At 42.7% G+C, this 17,897-nt stretch overlaps 1 protein-coding gene across 1 annotated transcript in view; it reads right to left on the bottom strand.

The window, feature by feature from the left end:
* Window positions 1–12,110: 12,110 nt before the first annotated feature.
* The window catches only part of LOC121862029 (myb-like protein A), a 52,869-nt gene continuing 47,082 nt past the window's right edge, over window positions 12,111–17,897 (bottom strand). The window contains exon 5 of the mRNA XM_042359959.1: window positions 12,111–12,323. Within this exon, the coding sequence (XP_042215893.1) occupies window positions 12,111–12,323 (213 nt within the window). The remainder of the gene's footprint in view (window positions 12,324–17,897) is intronic.

The raw sequence follows: 17,897 nt of genomic DNA, 5'->3' as shown, positions 1-17,897 counted from the left end.
GGGACGAGTAATTATATTCTGAAATGAATTCCTAGAAAAGGATAATATAGATATGATATTAAAGGTTCAAAAGTTAAGAAGAGGGAGAGCGTGGGGGATGGTGAGAGAGAGGGAGGGAGGTAGGTAGGGAGGAAGGGAGAGTATAGAGGAAAGAAGGAAGGGCAGGAGTGGATAGTGGAAAGGAGGAAAGGAAGGAAGGAGGGGTTGGGAATGAGGAGGAGGGGATAGTGAAGAAGGAGGAAGGGAGAGATTGGGCGGTAGGAGAAGGAAATAGTGGGAAAAAGGAAGGGGGGTGGGAAGAGAGAAGGAAATGGGGGAGGGGATGTTGGAAGGGATGGAGGAGGGAAATGAAAGAAGAGGGGTGGAATAGAGTGATAGCAGGAGTGGAAAGAGAGGGAGAGAGAGCGAGAGATAGGGGAAAGGGGGGACTGTGGTGGAAGGAATGGGAAAAACAAACCTACAGAAAAAGAAACAGACATAGAAAAAGAAAAGGAGAAAAGGGAAAGAGAGAGAAGGGCAAGGAGAGATAAAGTGAAAGAAACAAGGTGAAAATGGGAATAATTAACCTCATCTTCTCATACTTGAATCTCTCACCTACCTTACCTTTCCCCATCATATTCCCTCAACACAACACCTCCCCTACCTACCTATTCCCATTCCCCATCTCCCACTCCCCATCCTCCTTTCCGTTTTTCTTCCCTCTCTCCCATCCTCCCAGCCAACTTGTTCCCCCTCCCACATCCTTCACTCCACATTTCCACCTCCTCTCCCCCCTGTTACATCCTCCCCTTCCCATTTCTTCCCACTCCCACATCCTCCCCTCCAATTTGCCCCCCTCCTCCATAGTCCCCTTCAATTTGTCCCCCCTCCCACATCCTCCCCTCCCACATCCTCCCTCCCCACACATCCCCCCCCTCCCACATCCTCCCACATCCTCCTCTCCCCACATCCTCCCCTCCCACATCCTCCTCCCACATCCTCCCTCCCACATCCCTCCCTTCCCACATCCTCCCCTCCCACATCCTCCCTCCCCCTCCCCCAGAAGGTGCCAAGAAACTAACAACGCCCACCCAGAAGAAATAATAAAAAAAGGGAAACTTGTGAGATTCGCGTTGGGGAAAAAAAATCCCCCAAAGCTTTAAAAGACGACAGCAAGAAAGGGAACAATTGTTGACGGTACGATCTTTAAGGGTAAAATCTTTGATCGCTGTCTCTCTACCACCAGTGATTTTGACACAATTCTCTTTGACACAAAACAATTGGTTGGGACATAAGGGTAAATATTTTGATCCTTGTGTCTCTAACGTTAAGGGTAAATATTTTGGCCTTGTTCTCTCCATCACAAGTGATTTTGACCCAATTCTCTCTGTGATAATTAGAGATTTTCATGTGTTTTTCTCTTTCATATTTCGCGATTTTCATGATATTGTTCCTTTTTTTGTATTATTTAGCGATTTTCACGGGAAAATGTTTGAGTCCACTGATTCTAATGATAATAGTTTTAAGTAAAAAAATTAGAGAGGAAATATGTTGTACCCTGGGAGAGCAGAAGGTGTGAGAGTGATGGAGAGTTCTGGGAGAGTACTGGGTGAAGAGTGAGTGTCCTGGGAGAGTACTGGGTGAAGAGTGAGTGTCCTGGGAGAGTACTGGGTGAAGAGTGAGTGTCCTGGGAGAGTACTGGGTGAAGAGTGAGTGTCCTGGGAGAGTACTGGGTGAAGAGTGAGTGTCCTGAGAGAGTACTGGGTGAAAAGTGAGTGTCCTGGGAGAGTACTGGGTGAAGAGTGAGGTCCTGGGAGAGTACTAAGAAGAGTGAGTGTCCTGGAGAGAGTATCATGAAGAGTGGGTGTCCTGGGAGAGTACTGTGAAGAGGAGTGTCCTGGGAGAGTACTGGGTGAAGAGGGTGTCCTGGGAGAGTACTGGGTGAAGAGTGAGTGTCCTGAGAGAGTAGAGAGGAAGCAACGGGGATGTGAGAGAGTCCTAGTAAAGAAGAAATGTGCATTTGGGAGAACACAGTGAGTGAGAGCCAGTGAGAGGATCGTGGGAAAGTAAATGATGTGAGTGAATGAGACCTAGAGTGAGAATCCTGGGAACGCGTATGGGAAGAGAGTGAGAGAGAGTGAGGGAGCAAGAACGTCCCAGGAGAGCGAGCAAGAGGCAGGAGGGGGACAATATTATGACAGGTTAACCAGGTGTTGTTATGTTCGAGATGTGCAATTATCTCACCTGTGTGACTCTCTCTCTCTCTCTCTTTCTCTCTCAGAAGTACACACACACACACACACACACACCATTAACCAACAGCCGTAATTAACAAAAACATTAACATGTCTTAATGAGGGATTCTTACCTCCTCTCTCTCTCCTTCATCTACAATTCCCTCCCTCCATCTGCTCTCCCTTCTTCCCTACCTCCCTCCTCCTCAACTGATGCTTCCCTACCTCCCTCCTCCTCAACGATCCCTCCCTACCCCTCCCCCCTTTCCTCAACGATTCTGCTCTGCCTCCCTCCTTTCCAGTTTCCACACTCACTTCTTCCATTCAATCCTTCCTCCATTTCTCTCTTCCTCTTTCCTTTCTTCCCTCCCACCTTCTCTTCCGTATAGTACCCATTTCAGTCCTTTCCTCTCTCTCTCTCTCTCTCTCTCTCCATCAAAAAACTTTCACATAGAAATTCAACTAAGGACCTCCATTAGCCAAATTGCTATAAAAGTCACCGACTTTTCAGGATTTCTCTCAGGAAGGAAAATTTTTGGGTTTGAAAAAATGGAATATCGATATAAACGTTTTTGTTTTAATTTGTTTGTCCTCTCATTTTTTAATTCATTTAGTTATCTTCTCTCCGTGTGTTAGTTTGTCTGTCTGACTATATACAGCATATACCCACCTATCAGAACGTACTGTATACTTCTAGCGAGGAAGGTGAAATAACGTCACATTATTTTACCTCGTCACATAGTGTAATCGATCCCGCAGCGTTGAGAGTGGTAGGCAAGGATGTTCCTATCTGTTACTTGTGTGGGTGAAGGTCATTTAAATCTGACCCTATCTAACGCCCGAGGAAGTTACTTGCATGGACACGTCACTCAGTGCATCACGAGGATTTACTGAACGACCTTCCCGAATAATGGAGAGTCGTGTGTGTGTGTGTGTGTGTGTGTGTGTGTGTGTGTGTGTGTGTGTGTGTGTGTGTGTGTGTGTGTGTGTGTGTTTTATCGCTCTCCGCGTCGTACCACAAGCACCCACCCAACAATACCCTCAGATGTTTAAGCAGGTCAGCGAATCATGATTTTGGTGATAAAACCACTTTAGGCACGAGCCTAAGTCACGATTCTCAAAGTCGTAAGTTAAAATTCAGCCTTAAGATGCAGCAGAAGATGCTGTGTTAGCGGCAACTCCACCGACTTTGAAAAAAGTTGTGACGCTGTTAAAAAATACTGTAAGTGATGGGCAGTGCGAACCGTCTGTTAGGGGCAGTGTGGACCGGTAGGGGCAGTGTGGACCGGTAGGGGCAGTGTGGACCGGTAGGGGCAGTGTGGACCGTTAGGGCAGTGTGGACCGTTAGGGCAGTGTGTGGACCGTTAGGGCAGTGTGGGACCATTAGGGGCGTGGACCGTTAGGGCAGTGTGGATCGTTAGGGCAGTGTGGACCGTTAGGGCAGGGACCGTTAGTGCAGTGTGACCATTAGGGCAGTGTGGACCGGTAGGGGCAGTGTGGACCGGTAGGGGCAGGGGCAGTGTGGACCGGTAGGGGCAGTGTGGACCGGTAGGGGCAGTGTGGACCGGTAGGGGCAGTGTGGACCGGTAGGGGCAGTGTGGACCGGTAGGGGCAGTGTGGACCGTTAGGGGCAGTGTGGACCGTTAGGGGCAGTGTGGATTCAATAAACAGAATACTAAGTACATGTGACCTGCTCCTTGAAGTTGCTATATAAAGATTGATACTCAAAAATGAGTCCGTTAATTTCTTCCCTTAAGCGCATAACAAGGTTAGTAATTATGAGAGACAGAACTCTCTACAGTAGGATTGGATGCTTTCTTACATCTCCAATTAAGTGTAAAATGCATCATTGTGTTGTAGTTAGATTCATTCTCACATCCCCAACTAGCGTGAAAAGTTGGATTATGTTGTGTTGTAGCAACTGAGACAAAGTTCTAAGACCAGACATTAGGTGAAAAAGGCAAAGCTTTTTGAACATTGTAGAGGAAATCCTGTCCAGATAAACTATGACTTATCACTGAGAGCAATGTAACCAGATAACACTCGTCTTCAGATATTACTGTAAAAGAAGCTACCTCTCACTCCCTCACTACTACTACTGCTACCTTGCTTTCACTTGGAATTGAGTATAACGACGCACACACACACTGCTACTACTACTACTACTACAATTTTTTTTAAACGTGGCCTCCAGCCTGCCCCAATAGCCACACCTTCGCCGCCATTTTATTACCTTAAAATTAAATATCCTAATACATAAGTAGCTATCCTAGCTGTGTTGAGTTAATTGAGCCACAGATCTATGCGGCATTCAGTGACTATTGCCTCGTAGTCAATATCTGCAACTGTTGTCGGCTTTGGGGCCGATGCTCTCGTTCCCCTGAGGCAGAGCAAAGCAGACCTAAGGAGAGAGGACAATCGACATCTCATCCAGGCTGTAACATAACTTCTGGGCTGCTGCTTCTGTTCGGATAGCACCTCCGCGAGTCTGGAGTAGAAGCATCTTGCACTTGGTCCCATCCCACCAGAGGAGTAAAGCTGCCTTGATCAACTACTACTACTAGCACTTTGCTTTCACTCGGAAACAAGTCTGACGCTTACCCAGCGATTACAGAACGATATGAATTTCGTATTGGTATTATCTTCCTTGGTGAGCATTAAGGTGGGTCGAAAGGCCGATACCGGACAGGAAGGGTCGTCCACAGATGTTTTCCTTGTAGAGGGTTACACCGAGTGCGGGAGGGGCGGTGACAGTGTCTTTCCGGCGCTGGTGCTTGTCCGCCTCGCCATGTAGTCGAGCTAACGCAAGGTATTAACACCTTTTCGCGTGATGTTTCTCCATGCGTTGTGGTGTGGAGTAATCGTCTCCCAGGTGAGGGAACCGACTTGGCACTTGTTCATGTTTGTCTTAAGACGACCCTTATACCTCTTCCGTGGGCCGCCAGCGTTACGTTTGTCATTCTTTAGATGACTGTAGAGTAGCAGATTTGGCAGTCTACTGTCGCCCATGCTGATAAAGTGGCTGTTCCAATGTAGATGGCCATGGATAATGTCTGCCTCGATGCTCCTACAATTGGTGAAGGTTCGCAAGTGCTTTGGGGTGTCTCCTGTATGTGACCCACGTCTCACTGTACCATACAGCAGGGTGGGAGTCATTGCTCTCCACTGCAGCTTAGTAGATAATTTCAGCTCCCAACAGTTGAAGACACGGGAACACAGTCAGCCAAAGGCAGTGAAGGACAGGTGGAAACCAAGGTATTGTTAATGATTAACGTTTCAGTGGGTGGTCCCGTTAATTAACCTGGTTGGACAGTAGAGGCGTGACATAACCAGGGGCGGACTGGAGCAGAATCTGTATCTTGTGTACGTTCACCTCAAGGCCAAACTCGTAGGTGCTCAGGATCTGTAGGTCGCGTTCAGTGTGAGCAACTAGGGTAACGGAAGTGGCAGACACTTTTGTCCTTGCTTGGAGTCGTCTTACGTTGAAAAGTTCCTTCATCCGGTATTGGGTGTTGACCCCATCGACTAGATTGGCACTGGCACGGGTAATGAAAGCAGCCAAGAAAATTAGTACCAGCACACATCCTTGTTTTACCCTGTTTGGATGGGGAAGAACTTCATTTAGGTGTCATTATGTAGGACACTGACGTTCACGCCATCATAGATTTGCTTCACAATAGCGATGTATTTTAGTGGACAACCAAATCGACCAAGAGAACGCCAGAGGACTTCCCTGTTGACCAAGTCAAAGGCCTTAGTAAGGGCAATGAAAGTCATATACAGGTCACAACGCTGATCTCTGCATTCCTGTATCTCGCGGGCAGCAAAGATCATGTCGGTGGTGCCGAAGATTGTCTAAAACCATATTGAGACGCCAGGAGGACAGCAGCGAGATCCCGCGGTATATGCCGTAATCTGTTCTGCCCCCTTATTATTATATCTATTGACGAGGTCTGAGGTCTTGGGGATTTCCTCCTGTTCCTTTGTAAGACCGACACATACACGAAAGCATCCCGAGCCCAAAAACCGCCATGGGTCGCACCCCACCAGGTCTAGGCGGCCATCCCAGGAGAGTGGAAACAGCTGGTCAACAAGAGTCCTCCTGCTTTATACCTCACCTGGGATTTTATCAGGTCCTGTGGCTTTGTTATTTTCATCTGATTAATGGCAGCATCCATAAAGGTCCTGATATTCCATGCAACGACCATAAGAGGTGCACAGTTCTTTTTTTTTTATCTTTTGCGATGTTTTTGACCGCAATAGGGATAACCTCACAGTGCGGTTTCCAGTCAGGTGAGTTTTAGGCAGGCTATGTTTAGGGCACCTTTTCTAGGCCTCTGCCCGTGTGGAGGTGACCAAAGTGGTTCCTGAAAGGGGTTGTTCAGTCGTACAGACAGGACAGGATTGCATTGCTGCCTAAATCCCAGTGCATAAACGACCTTCTTATCTGTGCGCCCATGTGCAGAGCTGTGACGAGAGACTCCCGGCAGTCATCTCTGCCTGTCCCGGCGCCACTCGTCTGTCGCCGTAGATTTAGGGGTCATGATGATAATGGTGATAACCTTAATGTAAAATAAGCTGGAGGCGACTCTTCAGGTGATCCAATAAAAATAATAATATAATTGAGATAGAGTACAGGTAACAATGTATCATTTGTGTAATGAATTAATAACAAATAAAATGCATGATATAAGCTAAGACAAACACAAGTTACACTCATGAATGAGAACGTCCAGATAAATGATGAATAATCACAGCCTTCACGTGACCTTGTGATTTATGTCATTCTAACTCAGACATCATGAGTCTCATGCAACAAACCTGTCAAAGTGATCACCGCCATCATTTAGTGGGTCACCTGAGGTTAACAGGTGTAAATACTAAGGTGGAACACATCACCGAAGGGGCTATAGGTGGGAGTCATGTGATGGTAGTCAGGTAAGGTCAGAGGTCAAGAGTGGGTCAACATCACAATCGCCACCTCACTAACAGACAACTCATGGCTTTTAAAGAGGTTCTCCTATAATTCTGTGTTATCCAATACAACATTAACCTGAGGGTGTCCCAGTTTCTCTAACATTTTCAGGTCCTTAAATAGGCAATAGATCAAGTGTATGACCTTCTAAAAATTGCTTTACAATTGAATAAACATAAAGTACTAAAACACAAGTAATGACGGAACATTTTAAAAGAACATGGATGAAAAAATATAAAACTTGTAATATAAACAACATTAAAACACCAAAAATATACAAATTAAGGTGAAAAAAAAATAATACAAGGAATATGTAGAAAAGTTACGAGTTTTATATTTCAACAACAGTAATTTATATTAGATATATTATATTGCAGTTTGTGTACTTAGTATGAATATAAATTTGATATATAAACAGGGTCTATCTAGAGGGAAAAGACATAAATGATATAAATGACAGGGAGAAAGATAGAGAGTAGTAAAGATAATAAAAGGGAAGAATACAAAGGAAAGAAACGAGAACTAGAGTGAGGAAGACAAAAAGGACAGGCGAAAGAAAAATAGGGATAAAAAGAAAGAGAGAAAGAACGAGAAGGATTATGAAGATTAGTGTGTGTGTGTGTGTGTGTGTGTGTGTGTGTGTGTGTGTGTGTGTGTGTGTGTGTGTGTGTGTGTGTGTGTGTGTAAGTGTGTGTGTGTGTGTGTGTGTGTGCATAAACACAAAACTAACAAATCTCTATAACACAATTTATTTAAACACACACACACACACACACACACACACACATATATTTGCAACACATCACAAAGAATTAATATAAATAAGTTTCAATGGTAAAGTGAATGTTTATTTAGTAACACAACACTGCCAGAAGATCTTAACAGCAAACAGACACCATAAGGCAGATATTTAAACCCCTCAGGCATGTGACCTTACCCAACACCCACACCTAATCTTACTGAATTACTGAGACCCCTCCTCTCTCTCTCTCTCTCTCTCTCTCTCTCTCTCTCTCTCTCTCTCTCACACACACACACTAAAACACTATCTTGCCAACACTGAACCCATGAACTGGCCCTTAAATACCACCACAGTGTCTTAAAAGTCACCCTGTGTGTGTTTGAGGACGTGTCAACATAGCCACCATCACACTGAATATTTAAAGCTATCAGTGTTATGTGTTGAGATAAGATGGTGTTATCTTGGCTCTTGATAATACTCCTCCCTCTCTGTTGACAGCTATAATAAACATGTCACTTACGTCTGTCTGTAAGTTAAGTTAGGTTAGGTTAGGTTAGGTTAGGTTAGGTTAGGTTAGGTTAGCTCTAATACACATAATCACTTAAGTCTGTCTGTAGGTTTGGTTAGGATTTCTTCGTGTAACCAGAGTCGCAAGACAACATCAAAATGAACCAAATGTAACTATGACAAAAAATATTAATCCTCAAACGTCATTACGCCATAAAACAAATTCTATCCTCAGGTGTGAGATCCAGTCATAAACAAAACCATCAGTTAATATGGCGTCGATTCTACACTGTGACACTACCGTATTTAAATTTCGTTTTCTTATTCATTGTGAATTTTATCCTCGTCCAATATTATTACACGTGTTAGTGCTTTCCTGTCACCATAGTGGCCACGTCACTTCCTGCGCTCAGCGTCTTGGGAGTTACGACCATTACCTCACACGAACACGTCAGGCATGACTTCGATACATTGTTATCTATCTATCAAACTACCTATCTATCTATCTATCTATCTATCTATCTATCTATCTATCTATCTATCCACCCATCTATCCATCCATCTATCTATCTATCTATCTATCTATCTATCTATCTATCTATCTACTCTTGTCTCTCTCTTACTGTAGGAAGTGGACGAAGGGAAACATAGACCTTACAACAAGGAAGGATAGGTAGTGAGGTGGAGGATGTAGAGGTATAAGAGAAGGTAAAGGAAAAGTGCTAAGACAACAAGTAGAAATATCCACGTCTATCCTTACCCTGAAGGTTCATTAGCATTATACACAGTTCATTACTTAATAACATACCGTACCGTGATATAGTATAGATCACGTTTGTTTTTACCCTTAATTTACATTGGAAGTGTACTGTAAAAAAGCAAATCCTTAATCGTTTTAGGGTACTTATGCAAATTTTTACAGGTTAGATTTGTAAATAACACGTCTAGATTTTGGACAACCTCAAACCATTGTTAAATTGAGTCGTAGTTTTAAGTGAGTCAGATAGTTGCATTCTCACGATTCTATTCAAGAGAAAAATTTTAACCTCCATCTTTATTACATAGATTATATGAGTCATTATTGTATGTTTTGATATTTCCAGTCACGGGGAAAACATAATGTATGAGTCTTTGAGAATCCGTGTCCATCACCAAGGGAATGCTTTGGTGTATGACCGCTTGCCTGTAACACTGATGTTTGTTGGCCATATATGTAAACATGAGCATAAAATTATTACCAGTATCTTATGGTTATACGAATCTCAGTAATGTGGATATACATAACTTAAGTTCAAGAAGATAAAGTTTATATTCTAGGCTTCATCATCCTCTCCTGACTAATACACTAAGTACAGGACTCATCAAACTATGAAACTAAACACTGCTCCATAAGTCGAATACGATCACACGAAAGTCTTCACTCTCCTGATTGAAATAACTGGATCATGCCACGTATAAAACTCGTTATAGCTCTCAAGACTCGAAGAAAATCAATTAGCTCCTTCAAGAATTATCCCTATCAGAAAATAGATGATTACTGACACGATCATGCGGGAGATTCCATAATGTCCTACAAATTCGCAGAGGAGAAATAATGATATATTCATGTATATCAACAACCGCATCCAGATTTATCAGGTTTGTGGATTTTTTTTAACAGAAACTGGAGATGTTTCTTTGTAATACACAGGATATAGATATTGAAAACGAATAGAAAAAAACGGAGAAATGTACAATGATTAATTTGACCTGTTTGGCTTAAGTTGTGACCCTGACCTTTGGCCCCGTAACCCCCATAAAATATCACATATGTGTGTCTTTGAGTTATGTGCTGATGATGACTACCAAGTTTTAGGTTTATCCATCCAATATTGTAAAGTAAATTGAGCTGACAGGTTTCGGGTGAACACACACACACACACACACACACACACACACACACACACACACACACACACACACACACACACACACACACCTGTACTAAATAAAGACACAATAGCGCTTTCTGTCGGACAGTTTCATTCGACATCACAACACCCACATATCTGCCTAAACAACTGACGACCCATAATCCTCCTCTCCAGCACACTACCAAAGCGAGAGCTCTTGAACACAGACATAAACCACAGACTGAAAATGACATCACACAGACCATCTACACCGACGGCTTTCTAAACAACTACCTGTGGGAGGGCTGGAAGTGCTGTCACTGTAACTCAGCCTGACGGTAATGCGATAAAGGAGTTAGAATCGATAACTGGGCATCCACGCCATAAACTGAACTATTTGCCATACTCACAGCCCTGAAACTTATTAAAGACACTACCATAAACACTTATCATCACTGACTCCTTATTCTCACTACTTACTCTTAATTCCCTCAACTCAGATTGTCTTGCACTTGTCTCTGAAGCCAGACACAAACATATATACCTAGTTGACGAGGGTTTCAGAATCAAGTTGTTGTGTATCCCCTTCACCTTGGCTTCAGTGAACATGATAGAGTTGACGCCTTAGCTGAACTCGCTTCCAATAAAGACACTTGAATGCAATATAGACCCTAAAAACTGTATTCAGGAAAGAACTTGTTGACGAATTTGAAGCAAGAAGACAAGTGTAAACAGACACTAGTCAACCTAGTTTCGACCATGAGGAGATGTATCAAGAATAAGATGTATATACAGTATATGGGGCGAGTACCAAGATCATTAGATTATAAGATGTTGTAACCGCTAGACTAAGGTAAGGAAGGAAGTACCTCTGGCAGTATGTAAACAAAACTAAATGTAAAGTGTGTGACCATGTTGGCTACTCACTTCAGCACTACGTCTTAGACCGTTAAAAATAATCAGAACTATTTATAGACAGGTCCAATCATACTGTGTCCATAATAACAAGATAGTTGATATATTAAGACTGTATTCACATTTCACGTTTCTTGACAATTGGGGTCTGATAAACACCCTTTGTAATCTCTATAATCCTTCCCGCGCTACCGTTTACAGAATTAGTGTGAGGTGCACAATGAACTAGGTGCTGTCCGCGGCAAAATACAAAAATTCAATTCAGCACGCACACACACACACACACACACACACACACACACACACACACACACACACACACACACACACACACACACACACTTGGCACGCGTGACGACAATAGCCCCTCGGTCAAAACTAATTTAGTAGTAGAGACATTGTATAAGTATATGGCATAAAATAAACTGAAATGCCTTCAACATTCCCGCCTCAAGCCTCAAGTAGCAACCTTGACAGATATACTCCTTCAGAACACACCAAGGTCAAGTATGAGAGGTAGTCTCTCGTCTAGCTGAATATGAGGGATACTCTCTCCCCTTGGTCGAGTATGAGGGGGACGGTCTCTCATCCTGGTCGAGTATGAGGGGGACGGTCTTTCATCCTGGTCGAGTATGAGGGGGACGGTCTCTCATCCTGGTCGAGTATGAGGGAGACGGTCTCTCATCCTGGTCGAGTATGAGAGGGACGGTCTTTCATCCTGGTCGAGTATGAGGGACGGTCTTTCATCCTGGTCGAGTATGAAGGGGTGGTCTTTCATCCTGGTCGAGTATGAGGAAATGGTGTCTCACCCTGGTCGAGTATGAGGGGACGGTCTTTCATCCTGGTCGAGTATGAGGGACAGTCTCTCATCTGTCGAGTATGAGGGATGCTCTCTCATCCTGGTCATCCTGAGTATGGGAGGGATCTTCATCCTGGCCGAGTATGAGGGGACGGTCTCTCATCCTGGTCGAGTGTGAGGACAGTCTCTCATCCTGGTCGAGTATGAGGAGACGATCTTCATCCTGGCCGAGTATGGGGGACGTCTCATCCTGGTCGAGTGTGGGGGACAGTCTCTCATCCTGGTCGAGTATGAGGAGGGTCCGATCTGATCAGTCTCTCATCCTGGTCGAGTATGAAGGGGACAGTCTCTCATCCTGGTCGAGTATGAAGGGGACAGTCTCTCATCCTGGTCGAGTATGAAGGGGACAGTCTCTCATCCTGGTCGAGTATGAAGGGGACAGTCTCTCATCCTGGTCGAGTGTGAGGGGGACAGTCTCTCATCCTGGTCGAGTATGAGGGGTCGACAGTCTCTCATCCTGGTCGAGTGTGAGGGGGACAGTCTCTCATCCTGGTCGAGTATGAGGGGGACAGTCTCTCATCCTGGTCGAGTGTGAGGGAGACAGTCTCTTAGGGTCATCGAGCACCTGACGTAGGCGGACCACTGGCTCACCCCTCAAGTATCACCTCTCACGCCTCACCTTGTACAAACAAACCTGGCAGCGTCTCCTCTCATCTCTCTGACTCATCCTTCACTCCTTCTCTATCTCTCTCTCTTTAGTCACTGTCTCTAAATCCTCGGCTGTCATTCTTGTTAGTCTCTCACAGTCTATCATGCTTTGACTGTCTCTCCCACCAGTCTCTTAGTCTATCATGCTTTGACTGTCTCTCCCACCAGCCTCTTAGTCTATCATGCTTTGGCTGTCTCTCCCATCAGTCTCTTAGTCTATCATGCTTTGACTGTCTCTCCCACCAGTCTCTTAGTCTATCATGCTTTGACTGTCTCTCCCACCAGTCTCTTAGTCTATCATGCTTTGACTGTCTCTCCCACCAGTCTCTCACAGTCTATCATGCTATGACTGTCTCTCCCATCAGTCTCTCACAGTCTATCATGCTATGACTGTCTCTCCCACCAGTCTCTCACAGTCTATCATGCTTTGACTGTCTCCCCCACCAGTCTCTTAGTCTATCATGCTTTGACTGTCTCTCCCACCAGTCTCTCACAGTCTATCATGCTATGACTGTCTCTCCCATCAGTCTCTCACAGTCTATCATGCTTTGACTGTCTCTCCCACCAGTCTCTCACAGTCTATCATGCTATGACTGTCTCTCCCATCAGTCTCTCACAGTCTACCATGCTTGACTGTCTCTCCCATCAGTCTCTCACAGTCTATCATGCTTTGATTGTCTCTCCCATCAGTCTCTCACAGTCTATCATGCTTTGACTGTCTCCCGTAATTCTCTTATTATTTCTTACGGATTTCCTTTCATCTTTTTCATTGTTATATAACCCCTCAATTCTTCCACCTCCTCCTCTTCCTCTTCTTCTTTCTCTTCACAGCGCCGTCCCCTCCTCCTCCTTCTATTCCTTCCCCTAATACCATCCTCTCCTCCTCTTCCCCCTCCTACTTCTCATCACGTCCTCCACCTTCTCCCTACCACCCCATCCTCCTCATCCTCCCCCTCCTCCTCTTCTTCACTTACCTCTGTAACTCAGGAGGAGTCGGCGTAGAGTCGTCCTCCAAGGTGGCATCTTCGTCCTCCTCTTCCTCCTCCTCCTCCGCGCCATCTATGAGGTCCACGTAAAACATGACTGGGTTCTAGTGACGTCAGCGGAGTTCTACTGACGTCACAGACGTTTTAACGAGTCAACACGGTTCTAATGACGTCACAGGGGTTTTACGGACGTCACTGAGGATCTACTTACGTCACCTTGGTTTTAATAGTCACTGGGTTCTAATGACGTCACCGTAGTGCCAGAAAGATTCTTATGACGTCACGAAACTTCTGATGACATCAATAGACTTTTTTAAACGTTTTTTTTTCAATAACCTCAAATTCGTTCACTGTCTTGTTCCTTCTTTAGTTCACATTTTATTTATTTTTTCTTATTTAATTAATTCCATCGATTTTTTTTTGTTTCTCCTTATTTTAATTCACTTCATATCCTTCTTATTTTATTTTTATTTTGTTCAGTTTATTTTTCATTTATCATCGCCTCTAAATTTTCCTCCGTTTCACCAGCACCTGAACTAACGTTACGTATTACTGAACCAAAGATACAGGAATTATTTATAATATGTAAGTCAGTAGGTAAGTTCCTAGCCAATAGTGTTGCTTCTATGTTATGTTCACTTAAATCACATTTTTCACTATGGATTATAACAAAAATCTGATGGACGAACTTATATAAAGAAACGAATATAACATTGAATCATCGGAATAATGCCCAGATTTCTAAACTACTGAAAATCTGGGCATTTATCGATGACCCTGACCAGAAACCCAATATATATGTACAAACAAAATTATGCCCAAATTTTTAAATAGTTATACTGCATACATTATCTCGGGCATTTTTTTCGATGGCCCTTACCAATAAATGGATTACAAACAAACAAAATTATGCCTAGATTTTAAAGTTATTATAATTTATACAAAAATCTGGGCATTTTTTTCGATTACTTACAAAAAAAAAAAGTCCATAAAGCTGACTAAGACAACAGCTAGATACAACAGGTAACTTATCACATTAATGTTCATTCTATTCATATCGTTTTAACAATCATATTTCCTCCTATCTCTGAGGAACGATGAGAGTGCAGGTATACCAGAGCCCAGATCACAGGTATGGTAATGTTAACGTGTTTATGTGGAAATGAAGTGAGATCTCAAATAGGGATTCTTTCTGTCTGTCTGTCTGTCTCTCTCCTTCCTTCCTTCCTTCCTCTCTCCCACTTTCCCTCCCTCCCTCCTTCCTTCCTCCTCTCTTTCCTCTCTTCCTCCATTCATCCCCCACTCCCTCTTCTGTCATTCCTTCCTCCCTCCTTTCCTCTCTTCCTCCTCTTCTCTCTTCCCTCATCACTTCCTCTTCCCTCCCTCCTTCTTTTCCCTCGCCAAGAAGGTCATTTGGTAGTAAAATCAATCGTGAATACCCTCTTACAGGTACATATTCAGCTACATGTTAGTGATCAACGACTCATCTGTCCATCTGTCTGTCTGTCTGTCTGTCTGTCTGTCTGTCTGTCTGTCTCTTTCATACCCCGCCTGAACTCGACCTTGGGACAATAGTGTTTAAAACCTTATCACTGTGCCTTAGAATGATATCTGATAGCTATTTGCACTTTAAATGCCTTGTCTATTAGTTTTGGGACACTTACCCATCTGCTGTAAGGAAGGAAGGAAGGAAGGAAGGAAGGAAGGAAGGAAGGAACGAAAAGTAGGTTGGGAGGAAAGAAAGGCAGGGATGAAAGAAAGGAAAGATAGGGAAGACGGAGAAAAGGTAGGGAGGCAAGAAAGAAAAGGTAAGGAGGAAAGAAAGGGAGGAAGGGAAGGGAGAAAGGGAAGGAAAGATAAGGGGGGGGAAGGAAGGATAGATAAGGCGGGAAGTAAGTAGGAAAGGTAGCGAAGGAAGTAAGGTGGAGAGGGAGAGTAAGAGAGAAAGAGAGTAAGGAAGAGAGAGTAAGGAAGAGAGAATAAGGAAGAGAGAATAAGGAAGAAAGAAAGAGTAGTGTAGAGAAGTCAACCACCCTTCCTCTCCCTCCTCTCACTCTCACTTCCTCCTCATTCTCCCGTCCCCTCTCCCAGCCACACTTCTGCTCTCACCCAATTCTCTCCTCCTCTCCCTTCTCCTCCCCTCTCTCAGTTACCCCTCTGTTCTCACCTAACCCTTCCCTCTCCTCGCCTCTCCTCTCCCAGGCACACCTCTACCTTCCCCTCTCCCATCGACCCCTCTGCTCTCACCCAACTCTTCCCTCCCCTCCCCTCCCTCACCTTCCATTTCCCCTCTCCCAGCCACCCCTCTGCTCTCACCTAATTCTCCCCTCTCCTCTCCTCTCCCAGCCCACCCCTCTGCTCTCACCCACCCCTCCCTCACTCTCCCAACAGTGAGTCGCAGCAACAGGTGGGCGGTGTGTGGCCCTGGCGACAAGGGCGGGACAGGGAAGGAGAGTAAAGGGATGGAGAAAAGATGGAAGGGGTGATAGGTAAGAGTAAGAATGGGAGAAAGATGGAAAAACGAGAGAATGGATAATGGGATGATGGTGACAGTAGAATAGGCTGTGAGAGAGAGAGAGAGAGAGAGAGAGAGAGAGAGAGAGAGAGAGAGAGAGCTAAGTAATCTTCCATAAAAATAATACAGTAATAATACAATACAATATACAATACAGAATACATAATGCCCATGTTTGCGTTTATCACATTTTCCTGATTTTTTTTATTTTACTCCTACTACCAATAATCACTAATAATAATAATAATAATAATAATAATAATAATAATAATAATAATAATAATAATAATGATGATGATGATAATAATAATAAAATAATAATAATAATAATAATAATAATAATAACCTCCCAAAAATCACGGTATCATTAATCTCTCACGAGTTAAGAAATATCAGATATAAAAGATAAAAATCATATTAAAAAACTATAGCTCCTACTAAAGTGTCATATAACATCATTATCTCCTCTTTTTTTTCTCAATCATAAACTAAATGAATCTGTTCCTAAAATGTGTTCACAAATTCATCACATCTCAGGTAATTCATTTTAATTTTTCAATGTTCACTCTCTTCATGGTTGCGCCACTGTAGTGTTCACAGTGAAATGAATGATAAAATATTAGTTGGAGACATTAGCGTTTCTATAGGCACTAAATAAAATGTTTAAGATAATAATAAGAATAATAGCAAATAGTAGTAATAGGAGGAAGAAGAAGAAGTAGAAGAAGAAGAAGAAGAAGAAGAAGAAGAAGTCTAATAATAATAATAATAATAATAATAATAATAATAATCATAATAATAATAATAATAATACAAATAATAATAACGTCAAATACTACTACTACTACTTCTAATAATAATAATAATAATAATAATAATAATAATAATAATATACCTTAGTTTCAACAAATCGAAAAATCATATAATACCAAAACCTAGAAAATACCTATAAAATACATAGTGATAATAAAAACAGCTTCATGGTCAAAAATACAGTAAATCACAAAAAAGTAAAAAAAAGAACACCCAAAATACCAAAAATCTCAAAAAAAAAATTCTACTAACAGATTCCTTGAGGACAACGTCAATAAAACCGAATCAACGCCTAAGTAATGTCTTCAGATACTTTTAACGTTGATTTTTTTGTTAATTAATTCTTTGTTATTTTAACGTTGTGGCATTGAAGTAAAGTCATTACGTTATGACGATGTTATATCAATGCTGAATTATTCATTACGTCATTCCAACGTCGAATCAACTCAGAATAAACACAGAATGAATAAGAAACGTTGATAAATGAACGGATGAATGGAATAGCTCTGATAATACTCTTAATAACATCAATAAATGAATATATAAGCAAATAAAAAAAACACGATATGAATAAATAACGCTAATAAAAGAGTGAATGAATGAATGGCAAAAAATAACACTTACTAATAGTTATGAATAAACGAATGAAGAGAATGGCACTTAAAATAAACAGTAAACCGGTAATACAACATATGAACGGAAATAACAAACACAGATGATAACTGTAAAAACCAACTCACAGGACGAGTAAGGTGTGCACAATAAACTAGCCGTTTAAGTGGTAAAAAAAAAGTTAAATTAATTGTAAAAACTAAAGTAAAGAGAAGAATGA

The sequence above is a fragment of the Homarus americanus genome, unplaced genomic scaffold, assembly GCF_018991925.1.
Source record: "Homarus americanus isolate GMGI-L3 unplaced genomic scaffold, GMGI_Hamer_2.0 scaffold25013, whole genome shotgun sequence".
Taxonomy (NCBI): Eukaryota; Metazoa; Arthropoda; class Malacostraca; order Decapoda; family Nephropidae; genus Homarus; species Homarus americanus.
This window is presented reverse-complemented; position numbering and strand designations above follow the sequence as displayed.